General features: G+C 43.1%; 1 protein-coding gene across 2 annotated transcripts in view; it reads right to left on the bottom strand.

Annotated features, from left to right (window-relative positions):
- Nucleotides 1-17,058, bottom strand: part of TMEM266 (transmembrane protein 266) — an 85,324-nt gene that overhangs the window by 40,407 nt on the left and 27,859 nt on the right. For both annotated transcript variants that reach the window (XM_071568143.1, XM_071568144.1), the window contains exons 5-7: nt 16,823-17,011; nt 5,296-5,450; nt 792-865 (exon numbers count right to left, since the gene is read on the bottom strand). In XM_071568143.1, the coding sequence (XP_071424244.1) occupies nt 792-865; nt 5,296-5,450; nt 16,823-17,011 (418 nt within the window). The remainder of the gene's footprint in view (nt 1-791; nt 866-5,295; nt 5,451-16,822; nt 17,012-17,058) is intronic.

Below are 17,058 nucleotides of genomic sequence, written 5' to 3'. Positions count from 1 at the left end.
CCTATGGAACTAGAAAAAATATTTTAAAATATTTAAGTCCAAGCTGTCTTCCAACTTAACAAACATAAAACTTGTTTTTGAGACAAGGAACATATTATGACCTGAAAAGTAGCAGTAAAAGTATTCTGGAGTATTTCGGGAGCAGCCTAAATGTCTCAATACCAATGACTTATTTTTGGAATAAAGTTGAAACCTCTAACAGATCATCCCAGTTTGGTCATTTGTTACATCACGGCTACAGCCTTTTCCAACACACACATTCATACACATTTTGGCCAAGAAATTCACCATTTGTTTCATTCTTTTATTGGTTCTATATGCAGCAACCTGGACCATCTAAACTACCTACGTACATTGTGAGAGGAGATAATTCCATCTCAAAACAGATCTTTATGTAAAAAACTTCCATGGATATTTATTCTTGAGGAACATCTTAATCCGATCCTATGCCTTTTACCCAGTGACACTGATAACAAATGGACAAAACTAGTCCTGTCTAGTGCCTGTAATGATTCAAGATGATTACTTCTTTCTGCAGCTTTCCAATTATAATTTTTAAGACAGTATCCTCCACATTTCCTTACCTATTTTAGGCAACTGACAAACAGGGCTAATCTAATCTGCATTTTTTAGTCTGCTGAGTAGGAACAGCAACAGTAATTTTTTCCCTTTAAATACACTGTGTCACATTTATTTACAGTCAAATTATTGTTAAACTTGTGCTGATTCCACTGACAGCATAAAAGCACTTTGCAGTTCTGTATGTGGTGAAGGACTTTGGTTATACATACCTCTGAAAAGAAAACAGAGAGGATGACTAGGCTGATCCAGTGAATTACTCCTGCAAACTGTGAAGCACTTGAAACTGCAATTAACATAATACAACGAAGGGTCATTACAGGAGCAAAGTGCAACTCACGTTTAATATAATTAGAACTGCCACAACCTGCATATGGTAAAGTTTGCTTTCTTCAATTTTGTGCTGAAGTACCAGAAAGGATGGGATGCAATGGGCCATGGAGCTGCAGCCCTGCTGGCTGCTCCCCCAACTCAGGCAGCTTGGCAGCAGCTCTGCAGGAGCTGCCCCAGGGGCACTGCTGGCAGGCAATGGCACGATGGCACACGTGGCTCAGGCCTGGGATGCCCTGTCACCTCTCCATGCTCTCACCCCAGGCACTGCTTCAGTGTGGGATGTGGGACTGAACTCTGCACACCTCAAAAGCCAGAGTCAACATTCAGTAAGGACCTGGAATGCTCTGCCATCCCCACATTACCCCTTGTGTTCAGTTTCTGACAATTCAGCTCAGACGATTTGTCTGGAAAAGGTGCTTAAAAACCAGTGCTCAAAATGGGCTCCAAATACATGTCACACTGACAGGAAAACACAGAAAGCTGACAGGGTCCAGTATCTGAACTGCTGGCAACTCCTACTCTGAAAGGCACATGCCCTCAAGTTTGGAATAAGGGAATGCAGAGAAAACATTCTTTCCTTCCTTTGGGGTATTTGGGAGTCTCCCATCCCCAGAGCAGAGAGCTCAAACCAGGCTGGGGGCTTTGCAGTGCCCAACGGGGACTGTGTAACAGCCAAGGCTGTGCAGAGAGATGTGGCAGAATCAACCAGGTCCCAAGGAAAACAGGGGACATACTAAAGCCAGCATTGCATTTATAAACCAAAACAGAGTAAAATGGGGAGGAGAGGAGAAGGATGTAGGAAGAAATCAGGAGACAAACGAAACTGGGAGTGCCACTAGAACTTTCACTGCTGAGGCTCTTCTGGGGCGTGATGAGTGTTTGCTGTGGCGCAGCACTCGATGAAACAAATGTGAAATATATAATATATTTAACTTCCCCAAGACACTGTTTTCATAGGGCAGCCTGCAGGGCCAGAAGCTGAAATCTGGATGCTGTTTTTCAAAGTGTCGACTGACATACAAGGCTCCAACTGCCCCCCAGTGGGAAAAGAAGATACAGCAACCAGAATTTGGGGAGAAACCCCATTTCTGCTGCCACACCGAGCACTAAGTGAGCACCAGCTGTGCTGGGTGCCCTGCCAGGCGGGGGCAGTTAAATTGCTAGTAAAGCAGAAAATTTGGAAAAGCTTTCCAAGCAAGCAGCTTCTGTACAGGAGCTGCGTCACCAGCCCATACACTGAATCTGGATATTTGCCTCTTCCAAAACAATCTAAAAATTGCTGTGAAAAGCTACAAAAGCAGGAGAAGGGGCTGCCCCAAGAGGTGCTCATCCCTGCCCTGCCTTGTGGTCGTTTGGATACATCACTGGGATTCAGTCTGAGGCAAAACACCTCAGCTATTCAGCTTTTACTTTTATCTGGAATATAATTTCACATTTGTTGAACTTAAACACTTTTTTTCCTCTAAAAGCCAAAAACTTTTTTGTGTCTGCTGCTATAGGGAGGAAATGAATGCAAACGCAGGTGCCTTTTAGTCATGAAGAAAAATAAATCAGGATAAAATGGAAAGTACAGCCAAACTCAGTTCACCTCCTTCCCCTTTCCCTCACTTTGACATCTTCTCAAAATGTATATCCAGGAGGAGAGGGGTGAAGGACACACCTGCTGCAGCCACAGACACTTGATGGTGCCACAGACACACCTGATGGTGTCACAGACACACCTGATGGAGCCACAGACACACCTGATGGTGTCACAGACACACCTGATGGAGCCACAGACATACCTGATGGTGTCACAGACACACCTGATGGTGTCACAGACACACCTGATGGAGCCACAGACACACCTGATGGTGTCACAGACACACTTGATGCTGCCACAGACACAACTGATGGAGCCACAGACACACCTGATGGTGTCACAGACACACCTGCTGGTGTCACAGACACACCTGATGGAGCCACAGACACACCTGCTGCAGCCACAGACACACCTGATGGTGCCACAGACACACCTGATGGTGTCACAGACACACCTGATGGTGTCACAGACACACCTGCTGCAGCTCCTGCAGGAGAAAGGCAACAGCAAGAGAATTTCCTGAGCTGCTTTTCCCCAAACTAATGAATATGAGGAATGGATAGCATGGTCTGTATTTCTGAGGCAGTGGGGTTGAAACTGCCACAACTCTCTTTTTTTTAAAATGAGGTGCAAGTGAATTAATATGTACCTGTTTCTGCATTTGCAGAACAGCACAAGATGCTGAGATGTTATTTTTTAATGCCTGTGAGGACCTTTGAGGACAGACCTCAAAATGCTGATTACAGGACACAGACTTATAATAAAACAACTATTACATGTCCCCTGCTTTCTGGGGTTTCTAATTTTGATATAAATATGCTTTGAGATAAAACACCCTAGAAGGTCACTGTCCTTTTCATGTGTGTGACCTACAGTTTGCAAATGTGGTGTCCATCCCTTAGTGCATTGTGCAATCAAAAGCTGCACTGAAAATATGGAGGAAAATAATGCTCTAAAAATGGCACAGCCAAAGAAAACACCAGGGTTTCTTTTGTTGCACTTTTTTAAATAAAGGGAGGCTTCCTAAGTAATGACAGTCTACAGTGTGGCTTAGCTGTTGTCATTATGAACAAAACTGGCAGTGATATGCTGTAACATACCCTAATGCACTAGTTGATTTTATATGGAATTAGGAATCCTTTTAAACTGTAATTTCATTTTTGAAAAACATAATAATGGGCTAATGGCTTTTCAAAACTTTAATGTGACACACATTCCTCACATGGCACAACTGCAATAAAATCAGCCCCACCAAGACAGCCTTTATATGATTTAAAACATGACAGAAGGTATTCAAACATGGCAAAGGCAAAAAGGCTGATGGGAAGATTCATTAGTTAAAATGTAAAGTGGCAACACAAGTGGAATGGGTCTTTCCTCAGGTACTGAGAAAACCCACCCAAGCAGGGGCCACCTCTGAACAGGGAGGTCACTGACTCAACAGAACACCCATAGCCCAGGCACAAGGTGTGAGCAGCAGAGCTTGAGGAGTGTCATGTGCAGAACACACACAGAGGAAGGATGAGTCCTAAAAGAAAGCCTTCTCTTGAAAAGTCTTCAGAAAATAAATGGCAAACAAAATGGGTGCTTCCAGAGAAGAGTGTCCAAAACTGATAAAACTCTAAGAGAAATCAAAAACCTAGTTTTGAAACTCTTTGGCTCTACAGTGAGTGACAATTCTCTACATTAAGAGAAAGATGGGACACCCCAATAAACACTGTTGAAAGCTTCTTCCTCATTCATTTCTTAAGGATTTAAACCCACAATTAGCATTCCTGATTGCAATACCTTAATACAGTAGCAATACCTAAATCTTTGCTCCACTACAATTAACTTCCAAATCACAACAGTAAAAGGACTTCCACAGAATAAAAATTTGGTTTGTTCAGTCTACAGCTGCCACAGAAGAAGATACCAGACCATGACTCTTTCGTGCTATGTATTCTTGCATTTATGGGAGTGTCTGAACCCCACGTGCCATTTCAGCACATCTGAGATTGGATGGAGGTGTCAGAGGTTGCTCCTCAACATTCAGCATAGGGAAAAGTGTAGCTGGTATTTGTGTTCATGTCAACTTTGTATCACAAAAGAAAAAAGGAAAAAAAAAAAGAAAAAAGGGGTGAAATGGAGGAAAAGAGCAGGAGGGGAAAAAAAGATTAATTAGGAAGCAAAACAGAAGCATTAAAATTTCCACTGTGGAACCTGTGTAGAGTGAATTCAGACAAAGCAAAACTCCATGTGAGCTATTACTTGACTCACAGTGTATTAGCCAAAGAATGAAAATCTGTATCATTTCAGTGCAATACAGGCTAGGAAACTGTAATTTAAATTCCTATGCACCTCAGCAGAAGTGAATTAACAATAGAGGTAGCACCAAACACCCTGGTCTGTTCAGCAGTTCTGTCTGTGTGTGACAAGTATCAATGATGCACAGATTTTGCTTCTGTGCACACACAGTGTGTCTGTAAAGGCCAGACCTTTTCAAGTACTAATGATTAACAGCACGTGTGAGTATCTGCATGAACACTGCTTGTACCCTTTGAAAATTTGTCCTATATTGAATTTGTTAGTTGACCTGAATTTGGTCAGCAAAGTAAGGAAGAGACTGACTTCACTATACCAGGGTTCCACAAAAACACATTTCTTACCTAACCTAGTAATCATTTAAATGGTAGGAAAAAAAATCCACACCATCCTCCCCCCTTCAAAAACCTCCCAGCAAGTTAAGCCTTTAGTTCATCAAAATTAAAAAAAAAGAAAAAAAAGAAGAAAAAAAAAAGAAAAAAAATCCTACTACTCACACTGGAGAAGCTTTATATCTATTAGGAGTTCCAGAGTCAGAAGAATCACCACCAATACTACACAGGCTACCAGGAAACTGTTGAGACTTGCACTGAGCAAAAATACCTGCCACACAGCTGCTCGTCTCCCACAGCATGGTTTTAGCCAGTTAGATCTACAGAAATAAAATCAAGGGGAAAACAAGAAAAGAAAAGAAAAGAAGAAGAAGTGAAAAAGGAAAAGAGCTAAAGAGCAGTGAACTCAAAATTACAAGTTCTGCTGTTCTGGATAAACTCAGCAATAGCGTGCAAAGACTTTGAAAATTCACTTTCACTGGTTTGTTGACCAAGAAAAACACATAAGAAAAACCTTTCCCGTGGGGATCTTGTGTGTGTCCCCAGCTCTGGAGTGCACTGGTGTCCAAGTGCCTTCAATGCACTGAGTAATGCAGCCCCAATTATTACACACACATTTCTGCTTTCCTCCTCTCTCCCCAGTTTTGTTGTGCTCTCATTTTGACAGACACACTGCCCTCACTTCTCTGTGAGCACCAAGGCACACCAGGGCTCTGCTGTTTAGAAGCTAATGATGTTTTTTTTAAGACTTTCTCTGCTGGTGAATTTTATGGTTTGCATCATTATCCCTGCTCTGCTATGAGGCAGATCTGACAAGGGCTGCCACATTTGGGTTGCACCAATCAGTCCATGACATCACAGAAAACAGGAACTCAAATGTAGAAAACACCAAAGAAAAGCTCAATGACTGTACAGCTACACTTAACAGGAGCAAAGGTCACAGCCTGGCTAAGGGTCAAGCCTCTGACCAAGGCTCCCTCACCTGGCTATTTGTCTGACTCTCATCAAGCTGTTGGTGGATCAGGCCCAAAATTATTTCCCCAGAGATTGGGGTAACACAGTTTTGGGGGCAGCAATGCACCCCAGACTGCTCCCAAACCCAGGCTGTGTGAGGTCACCTTGTTTCAGAGTTACAGTAAGGTTTAGGCAGGATGCAGTTGGGAGGTGGCTCTGAGGACCAGAAACTCTGGAGGGAAGGTGATGGATCAGCAAAGGTTGCACTAATGCTGATACACAATTACAAGGGGGCTGCTAAAAATAACTGTTTTTCTTTTGAAAGTACAGGAATACCAGTAGCAGGGACTTCAGAAGCATAAAGCCCACCCTGACTTTTTTTCCCTCCTAAACCACCCCCTGGCCCAGTTTCACTTTGATACATATAATTAGTTACCAGAGTGTTCTGCAATGTTCCTGTACTGGCTCCACCTCAGCAAGTTCTGATGGGGGACTTGCCTGACACCAGATTTTCAAAGCTCTGTAACCACACATTTGGTAATGAAAAGCTGACACGATTTGCTAACTAGGCTGTAAAAAGCCCTGAGCAGACGTGTGGGGCAGTAACCCCACTGAACTACAGGGCCAATACATAGAAACCAGTGATACAGAAGGTATGATGATACTGACCAATTCCAAATAAACAGCTCCAGACTCAGTAACTCAGGTTATAATCAAACACTTGGAAAAATACCACAAAATGTTCTCTGAAGTACCCACATTCACAAATGAGAGAGAAAGTGATGCCAAGCAGTGCTCAGAGACTTGACACCTTGAAGCAGCTTCTCAGAATTAAGCACATCAGCACTTGTAGTCAGATTGCCTGATTACCTGACTGTGGAAGGCTCCTCAATCAACTCTTAAAACTTCAGAGAACATTTGACAAGTGTTACTATCAGGAACTTGTCCTCAGGTTATGGCTCCAGCCTGAATACTGAATGCACTAGATTTTAAAGAGGCAAAACAAAAGGCATTGGGATAGGGCCTTTTTTCCAACTGATCTTTGAACGGATTTTATTTTACCTCACCTCAAAACAGGATAATTTGTTTTAAATGCAGCTGCGATTTTGCACTTGGGGTTGGGTTTTTTTTTTCGAAAAACAATGAGGAGGAGGGGCCCTTTTTAAATAGAATAAGCTTCAGTTCCATTCTCTGCTTACATTTATCTTCCCTTTTCCAAAAGTCCCGTTATCCAACATTTTATTATTGCAGGGCAGCTTTTCCCATTACCAGAATGATCAGCAGAGGGCCCAAGGAAACGCCTTTAAAAGCTCTACCTAATGGTACCAAATACACCAAAGGTACCATCAAATATAACCCAACTGTGATACTCAGCACACATGATAATTAGCCATGATAATCATTACTCGAGCTATTAATTACTTACAGAATCCTAAAGAAGGTGGAGTTATTCTGTCTGTTCAGTATTACCATTCAGTATTAATAACACTGATTCTAACAAGCTTCTGAAGGAAACCATCAGCTTACAAGGGGAAAGAGAGGTTGGTTGCAGCTCACCTGCATCTTCACACTTCTATCTCCCTCATAAAATATCTAAGTTTATTTCAAAGATACAGAAGTATTTGAAATGGAAGCAGTGAAGAACCACCTTCAGTTCTGTATCCCAACCCATTACACCAAGTTGTATTTGTTGAACACTTCACAGTCCAGTCCTGATCTTGTCTCGGGCTGCTGGTTTTTTATTTTTACCTCTTACCTCTTGTAAAGAATGGATATAAATAATAAAAGGAACTCCAATCCAACTAGAAATATATGTTAGATAAACCTGTTGACCTGCTAACCACACTGACTCCTAATACACAAACTCCCTCACCCCTTCAGCCCTGTAACCTGTTTAGTAGAGTAGTACTAATCTCTCCCTTCTGATGTGTTTTAACAGATGAAAAATATGGTTTTGGAGAAAAACAGATCCCTACCAGAACTAGTGTGGATTTAAACTTACCTTCCAGATTCTGCCCATTTCACCTGCAACACTGAAAAGCTACACTTAAATTTAAAGCTCAGATAAGAAACTTAGCTACACAGACTTTTCCAAAGATCCCACCCAACCACCCAAAAATTACAGAGATCTTTATAAATTTCTGAGATTACACACTAACCATAGACAAGCAAAACACCTTTTTCCCCCTCATGTCAGACAAAACCAACAACAAAAACCCCACAAACCAGTAAAAAAGTCCTGTGTTTGTTCAGAGAACAAGCACACATTCTGTTGGTGTCCTGACTGTGTTTGTTTGAATCCACAGGCAAGTATGACTTAGGAAAACTTTCTTGGGTGACTTCAAAAAGGTCCATCAGGACTCTCAGCTACTTCATCTCTGCAACAAGAATATTATCTGCTTTTCTTGCAATGCCTGGATGAATTAAATACATGCACTAGAACAGGCATTTTGTGGTTGATGGTGACACAGGGCTGTAAAGTTTTGTTCTGAGACATTAATATATATCTCTAGTGGAATTTTACTAGGGTAATGCTTTTTAAAGATACTTTCACACATGGCTTTGAGCAAAACCAATCTGTCATCGTCACTGCATGTCTTATTAACAAACAGCTTGGAAAAAAGAACATAAGGCAAAACTGGGAAGGGTTGAACATATTTATTTGGTAAGGAACCACTACAAACAATTTGTTCAAGCTGTTAACAGCTGTCACTGTTTCTATTTTCTGGTCTTGTAAACAAATACCTCCAAATCTGCATTATACCTTACCCTGCCTTTTTGCTTTTCTTTTGGCTAAACAGCAAGTGTTTGCACCTCACAAGATGGCTGTGAACAGAAAACAGAAGGCTGGAGGAGATCCAGGTTGGTATCTGAAGAGCAGAAAGGCCACGGTCAGGAAGTGACAGGAACACAGAGAGGCTGAACAACAACACAAATCTGGCTGAGAGGCACAGACAGCAGAGCCTCCAGCAGGAGGGAGCAGCTGGAGGTCACAGCAGCTCTCCAAGGGACACACAGAGCCCTGCACCCCTTCCCTGGGCTTCTCCTACAAGCTTGTTTTAACTATTGAGAACACCCTCATCTTTTTTCCCCCTAAAACTTCTGCTGTTTTAAAGCCTATGACATTTCTTGGAAGATTGCTGCAAAGCTCTGCTGCTCCAAGGGCAGGAGAGACTGCCCCAGTTTCCTCCCCATGGCTAGTTTATTCCCACTCCCTCTTGTGCCAATGCTATTCTTTAGCTGATCAGTTCTTTGCTCTTGCTGGCATTCAGTCTCTGATGCATTTTATCCACAGCAATGGCAGCCACTCATGTGATTCAATTAAAGCCCAGAACAGACACTGAGTAACTATCCTGTAGCCTCTTCTGCATGTGAATACAGACAATTGGAGCACTACATAATATTTTGGAATAGGTTTAACTAATTACATGAATGCTTCCCAGCTCTATTTGAAGCACTTTATGCTTTCTAGGATCATTTGTGCTTTCTTTTTAGGTGTGTATCACACTGTTTGCCCACAGCCATCCTGTGATTACCTGACCTATTGCTCCTCTCACTGGAAAATTGCTTATCAGGCTTTTTCTTTTTATGCTAAGATCTTTCGGGAAATATTAACATCAGGCTCAAAACCTGCCTTAAAGAAACATAAGAATAGCCATCCTGGGTCAGAACAAAGGCCTGGCATCCTGTCCCCAGCAGTGGCCATGAGCAGATGTCTCAAGATGACTAAGAACACAGCAGACACATAAATCCTCCCCCTTAACATTCTCACAGCATCCAGCTATTTTCAATTTGGTGACTTCCTGAGACAGATGTGTTTTCTCACACTATACTTGGTAATCTTCAATGAATTTCTCTTCCAGGAACTTGTCCAGCCTCCTCTTAGGGGAATAAGTTATTACAGCCACACAGCCTTTAGAAAGCAGCTCCAGGCACCCACTGCCCTCTCTGCAAAGAGCAACCTCTTGTTTTTCTGGAACTGGACCTTAATCTATTAATGTACCTTACAGACTGCATTGGCAGGGGGCTGTGGGTGCCAAACTTTTATTTTAACCTGTGGGTGTCAAACCTTATTTTCACCTGTGTCACAGACTTTGTAATATCAATCAAATCTCAGGTCAGCCTCCTCTTTTCCACTGAAGAGTCCCAGTTTACACAGTGACCTCCAGTGGAAGCTGCAGCACATCTTTGATCACTGTTTTCCTTTGATTCTTTTCCAGTTCTTTTTTATCTACCAGAACTACAGTCATGTTCAAGACCTGGGCAAAGCTTGGATATGCACAGAGGCACAACCAGGGTCTCTCTTGTATTCTCTGCTCCTTTGCCCAGGCAATCCCAAGCCCTGACTTGCTTTCAGGCTGCTACTCAGCATTTAGCTGATTTTTTTTATGGACTTGCCTTCCAGACAAATATTTCTCTTTTCCACATTTCCCCTTTGTACCATTGCTTATCCACATTTCCATTTTTGCACCAAGTCTTCTCCAACTTAGACAATTAATTTCAGTAACAAGCCCAACAAATTAGATCCACTTCATTCCCAGACTCCAATAAAGAGCTTTGCAAACAGTGGTCTATGAGATACAATTACTACAGTTCTACCCACAAAAAGTATGTGGGAAAAGCCAGTGCTGCTAGAAAAATACAGAAAGATCCCCAAAGCAAAAAAAGTCTGGAAATCACTGAGCTAGAAAATTAATTCTTTGTCTTACTTGTAGTAGTGCTTCTTCTACCAAGTGATATGATGTTGTAGGGACACACTCAGAGGATTTAGGTACTAAGATAAACACAGTAATGAGCTATTCTGGAAAACAACATTTACAAAGATAAACACTTCAAAGGCTCTGTACAGGAAAAGACATTTCTAAATGACTGACCATGCCTGTAACATAGCCCAGAACTTCACGTATTCCCTTGGGAAGAGCTGGCACCTCACAGGCCCTGTGGAGCTGAGGCTCATTCCCTGCTGCAGTGCAGGGCTCAGGGCTGGACCACAGCACAAGAGCAGCAGGAATAAAGAACTGCACAAGGGACAGAGCAGCACTACACTCATTCCACTGCATCCTGATGGTAGGACTGTGCACCACCTTTCTGGATTCAGACTGTGACTGGCAGCTAAAAACAAATGACAAGTCACTGCTGTAAACACAAGGAGCTTGCTCACTACATGAAATAGTTCTGCCCTCCAAAGGTTTTGCAATGTGTCTTGAGCTTGAACCTCATTATTCACCATGGATCAAAATCATGCCTCCCAGGATCTGCAGGAGGTGCACAGAACTTTGCAGAAAAGGGACTCATTTGTATTAGGCTGCCAAATAAAGACAAGAAAAGCAGAAAACAAGAGAAATGTGAGAACTTGATCCAGTTGAGTTCTTTGTTGAAAGCAAAAGTAAAATACCTCAAAAAGATCAAAGTAATATCTGAAAGATGAAAATGGAGACCAAAATAATGGCATTTACTTGGTGCAATCACAGCAGACAGACTGAAGGGACAGTCATCTTTTTTTCCCAGGATGGGGGAATATATTCACCAGCCAAGTCTTGCAACTAATTTAAAACAAAATGCTCACAACTCTTCACTGTGTTCATTTCTGCATCTCTGTAAATCTGTGTTCAGTTTTGGTTTCCCTTCCTTTCTCTCTCTCTCTCTCTCTGCAGTTTTCCTTTTCCAGATATTCCTACTGTTCAATGCACTTTCCAGCTGTGACCAAACAAATCTGAGGCTATGAACAGATGATCATAAATTATTAAATTATAACTATTTACAGCTAATGTCAAATGAGTCACATTAACTGCATGAACTCCCAAACTTCACTTTTTTGATATAAGACACAGTATTTTGAAAAGCACCTTCATGGTTCAAATTCCTTTAATAAAAAGCCCCTCAAGAGTTGTAATTTAAAACAAATACAATGAATAATTTAAACTTGGTGTACATCTCTCCCTCCTTGATTCTCAACTGTTGGTAACCACAGATCTTTATCAAGACAGAGGCTCATTGTCCATCTGCACATTCTCACAACAATAAAATACAGCCTGTTGTGCAACTATCTGTAAATTCTTTTATGACTTATTGTGACTGATACCTCCTAACTGGGACTTCAGGAAAAGACAGGAAGGAGAGCTTTTCCCTATCCCTACATGTCTCATTTTCTGCATGCTGTCAATTGTCCATCTATTTTCCACCACTTTTACTGGACATTGATGCAAAAAGCAGAAGAGAGAAAATAGTTTTTGGAAAACAGAATACTTGATTGGGAAAAAAGAAACCAAGAATGGCACTTACAGCTAACATTTAAAAATCTGGGTGATGAGTCTCCTTCAAGAAATGTTGGCATGCTCTTTTCATGCACACTGAGTTCAGGCAGACACAGCCTCTCCAGTAAATTCAGACACAAAGCAAACCTGCAACTCTGCTGCAAGTTGTGCTTTTTGTACCCAAGATCCCCTCACTGGTTACACATAAGTTGGAGGAGTACACCAGGTGTGCCCCTGGGCAGCCAAGGCACGTTCTCAGGAGGAGTTCAAGTCTCATACAGATGTCTCAAGAACTTCTGCACTGTCTAAGCAGTGCAGAGCAACATCTAAGGATGAGCCCAACCTGGTAACTGCAGAGCAGATCAGCAGGACCCATAACTAATGAACATCACACTCATACTGGTTATGAGAACCAAGCTGCTGTTTCTGCCCACAGTAAGAAGAAATAGTAGCTTCTTCCCACAGTAAGGAAGAGATTACCTTTATAAACACAGACTGCTACAGTCACACAAAACTCAAAATGTTTTAGTCACATATTGTTGGCATTTATCAGAAAACTTCCTTTTCCTGAAGAGTAAGACTCATAGCTCTGTTAACACCAGGCACATCAGCCTACCTGCAGCCAGGCAGCAAGGCAGAGGCAGGAATTCCTCCTCTCCTCCCAGGGAAGCCACACACCCCTTACTCTTCACCAGCCAAAGCCATGGCAGTGCCAACCCACCCACAGGACTGCAATGAGCACTTGTAATGCAGACTCTGTCCAGCTTAACCAACTTCCGTCACGTAAATCTTGGTACTTTCTCCATGTGACAAGTCTACAGAGGGAGAAGAACTTTTGCTTCACACATATTATTTGATGTGTTTGAGGGTGTCTGGGAGAGCAGAAAGCTTTTTCTTGCCTGATTACCCTTTCACCACTTGCAAGTGTACTTGAGGGACAGTCTCAATGCACCATCTAATCTGCAGTCCTTCATTCGTTGCTTAGCACAGGGATCAGCATTGTCAGAGAAATTTCTGACAAAACTGCTCAAACTGTCCACAGGATTCCTTCAACAGATGGGAACTGACTGCCCTGTTTGATATGAGAAAGCAAAGATCCATCAGACTGCACAAAATAGGATTTTATTCCAGCATTAAAGCCATAGAAATGTCAGCTTACACATGGTCTGTCTAACAGGTTAAGGACAAACCATCTTTTTCTTTCTTTTCACTTGTCCTTTTCTTTTTTTTTCATTTCTTGTGGGAGGAGTAGCTAATCTGATGCCATCTGAAAGTTTCCAGAGACACAAAGAGGGCTGAGCTATGACCCACATATTCCTGACTGACCATTAATATTGGGTTTATTAAGAGAAACATTCTCTCAGATGAACCAAAAGCTCCCCTAGTTAGCAACCAGGTTAAATTTGTGCCTGAACTCTGAACTCCTTCTGGCTTTAAAGAAGGAAAATTAGAGGAAAACCCTGGGGTGCATACAACTAAAGCATTACATCAGAAGACTCCTTTCTTGTCCTCTCATTCACACATCTGCCCTTTGGCCACAACAACCCCTGCAGCAGCACAGGCTGGGCAAAGAGTGGCTGGAGAGCAGCCAGGGGGAAAGGGACCTGGAGGTTTGGATGGACAGGAAGCTGAACATGAGCCAACAGTGTGTGCCCAGGTGACTAAGAAGGCCAATGGCATCCTGGCCTGGATCAGGAACAGTGTGGCAGCAGGACCAGGGCAGTGATCAAGTCCAACCCTTGATCCGACCCCACTGTGATTACCAGCCCATGGCACTCAGTGCCACATCCAGTCTCATCTTAAAAACCTTCAAGGATGGTGAATCCACCCCCTCTCTGGGCAGCCCATTCCAATGCCTGAGCACTCTCTGTAAAGAATTTCTTTCTGATATCCAACCTAAACCTCCCCTGGCAGAGCTTAAGCTGTGCCCTCTTGTTCTCCTGCTGGTTGCCTGAAAGAAGAGACCAATCCCCACCTGGCTATGATCTCCTTTCCCATAGTCAAAGAGTGATGAGATCTCCCCTGAGCCTCCTCTTCTCCAGGCTGAACATCCCCAGCTCCCTCAGCCTCTCCCCACAGCACTTGTGCTCCAGTCCCTTCTCCAGCCTCGTTGCTCTTCTCTGGCCCCGCTCCAGCCCCTCAATCTCTTTCCTGAACTGAGGGGCCCAGAACTGAACACAACACTCAAGGTGTGGCCTCACCAACACTGAGTCCAGGGGAAGGGTCACTGCCCTGGTCCTGCTGGCCATGCTATTTTTGATCCAGGCCAAGATCCCATTGGCCTTCTTGCCCACCTGGGCAGACTGTTGGCTCATGTTGAGCTTCCTGTCAATTTAAAATGTGGACACAGCCAGAAACTGCAGGGACTTCAACTTCCCTGCCACCTCCTGTGCTCTCACCTCTTTATATGTGAGGGAGGTGTGGCTGCCAGTTCCTGAATCCAACTCATCTGACCCATCTTATCTCCTTCTCATTCAGGCTGAAGCCAGTTACATCTAACAAGGCCATGGGAAAGAAATGACACCACATTCATAAAACCAGACATGCTCCCAACCAAGTCAGGAGGTGGTACAGGGACAGTGTTTTACTTCTGCTGCTGGGCTTCTGGAGCTCAGCTCTGCTCCTAAATTTCTCAGGCCATCAGTTGTCCTGAGAGCTTCTGAAAGGAAGAAGCCACTGTTCCCACAAGGCAGATGCAGTGCTGGGACTCAGCTGAACATACTCAGCCAAAATGCATTGAGATGTACAAACTAAGCTCTGAATTTTCTTCAGAGAATGCACTCCACAGCAGGGAGGTCACCTGCTTACTTCTGTGCAGACTGACAAAGCCCCAAAAGAGTCTGTGTGAAGGAAGACATCTCTGCTGACGAAAAGAATGACAGGCCTGTTTCCGTTCTTAACACTGCAAAGCTGCTCAAGTGGTTACAATGAGAGATCTGTGCCCTTTGGCACAGTGAAAAATTGAGTTCAGATCATAAAAATCTATAAAAATGCACACTTGAACTAAACTGGTATTGACTCAGCACCAAAATAGCCTGAGGGTTACACCTGCACACTCAAATTAATTTTCAAGTGCCTCTTTTGCTGTGCAGGGTATTTGATGGTACAGTTGTACCCTAGTTATATAACCTCCTCGAAATGTATTTCCCCTTGTTTGGAGTAACAACTTTCTGGAGATGTTTCATAAAGTCCAATTTGGAAAGAAATTAAAGGCAAGAGCCCTCCCCACATATTGATTCCTGATTCCACACGGAATACCTGCTGGGCTGAGATCAGGCAGGTCTCTGCTGATTACAGAGCACAGGTTAAAATGCTGTTAATACATGGAGGCTTATATAAAGCCTCTGAATGTCTTCATCAGCATGCACCCTATCTGGCTTCCTGAGAAGTGCTTTTACAGGGATCGCCTTGACAGTGGAGCAGATGTGTGTTCAGTGTTCCACAGAACTCACTGCATTCTCTGTCCCAAGGAATGTTAAAGTCCAGTGTTATCATTCCTGACAAATGCATCTCCTTGCAGACAAGCAGCAGTTGCAGCCCTGTTCCCCCATGCAGCAGTTGCACCCCTGTTCCCCTCCTTCCTCCACACCCCAGCACTCCACCCCAGCACTTTGCTGCCCTTGCCTCCCTCTGCTGCAATTTAAGCTTCTTGCTTTTTGTCCTCAGCATCACAGAGATCAATAGCAGCCTGTTCCCCTCCTATTGAACTCTCTTAGAGCTCCCCTCAAAGTCTCTCCTTCATGTTACTTCAATCAGTACTCGATGGCAGGTTTTCTGAGCCTCTCATCATTCTCACTGCCTTCCTCTGGATTCTCTCCAGTTGACCCAAATCTTTCAGAAAGGATTTAGAACAGCAGTCCACCTACAGCCACTTCAAGCCTGAACCAGGCATAAGGATGACTTTTAATATCCTGTAGGACAACAGTGCTACATACTCTGACACTGGGTTATGTTTAGGCAAATGCTATGAACTGATTAGGAGCTTTTATTCCAGTCCAACGGGACCATTGTTCTAGGAAAAGAGGAGCAGTATGTATATCCTATATACATCATCAAAGACAACGTTCTCACATAATCAAACCACACAATTCCAATTGCTGGGTGAAAAGCACACTACCTGTGCCATAATCTCTCAGTCAGGAGAGGCACAACTACATGCAAGAATCTCAGCAGCCAACTCTCTGTCATCCTGAAACCCCTTGCTCAAAGAGCTTTCACCAGGCCATTCTACTTGTCTGATGGGCTACAGATGTTTTGTCCAGTTTTCCCTGAGATAAGGCTTCCCAACTGTGGGCAAACTGCAGAAGTAAAAAGAGCCCCAAACCAGCCCAGACTAGTTATATTAGAAAAGATCACTTCCATTCTCTGACAATGATTTTGAGGACAACTGGCTGCACTTCTCCAGTTTAAGGTGTCCTATTTTACAGGTTATGAAATTCTTATAACCTGAAACTATAAACCAAAATTCTGTCCTTTGTACTTACCCCTCTCTTTGGTACTCCTCATCTAAATTTGACAAAAGCTGGGACCCAGCCACAGACAGATCCAGTGCAGCTAAAGGGAGATCTCGATAAGCAAAGTTAACAAGCTGCACAGGAGCAATGCTTTTGGTCTCTTCTTCCACTTGTTGTGAAATTATCTCAACTTCTGAAACACCACCTTCAATTGTGGGCCTGAAAATGTAACAAACACACAAACAAACACACAGACACACAGAAGC

This window comes from Pithys albifrons, chromosome 13, assembly GCF_047495875.1.
Source record: "Pithys albifrons albifrons isolate INPA30051 chromosome 13, PitAlb_v1, whole genome shotgun sequence".
NCBI lineage: Eukaryota > Metazoa > Chordata > Aves > Passeriformes > Thamnophilidae > Pithys > Pithys albifrons.
Note: the sequence above shows the minus strand (reverse complement) of the source record. Positions and strands in the feature narration are given on the sequence as shown.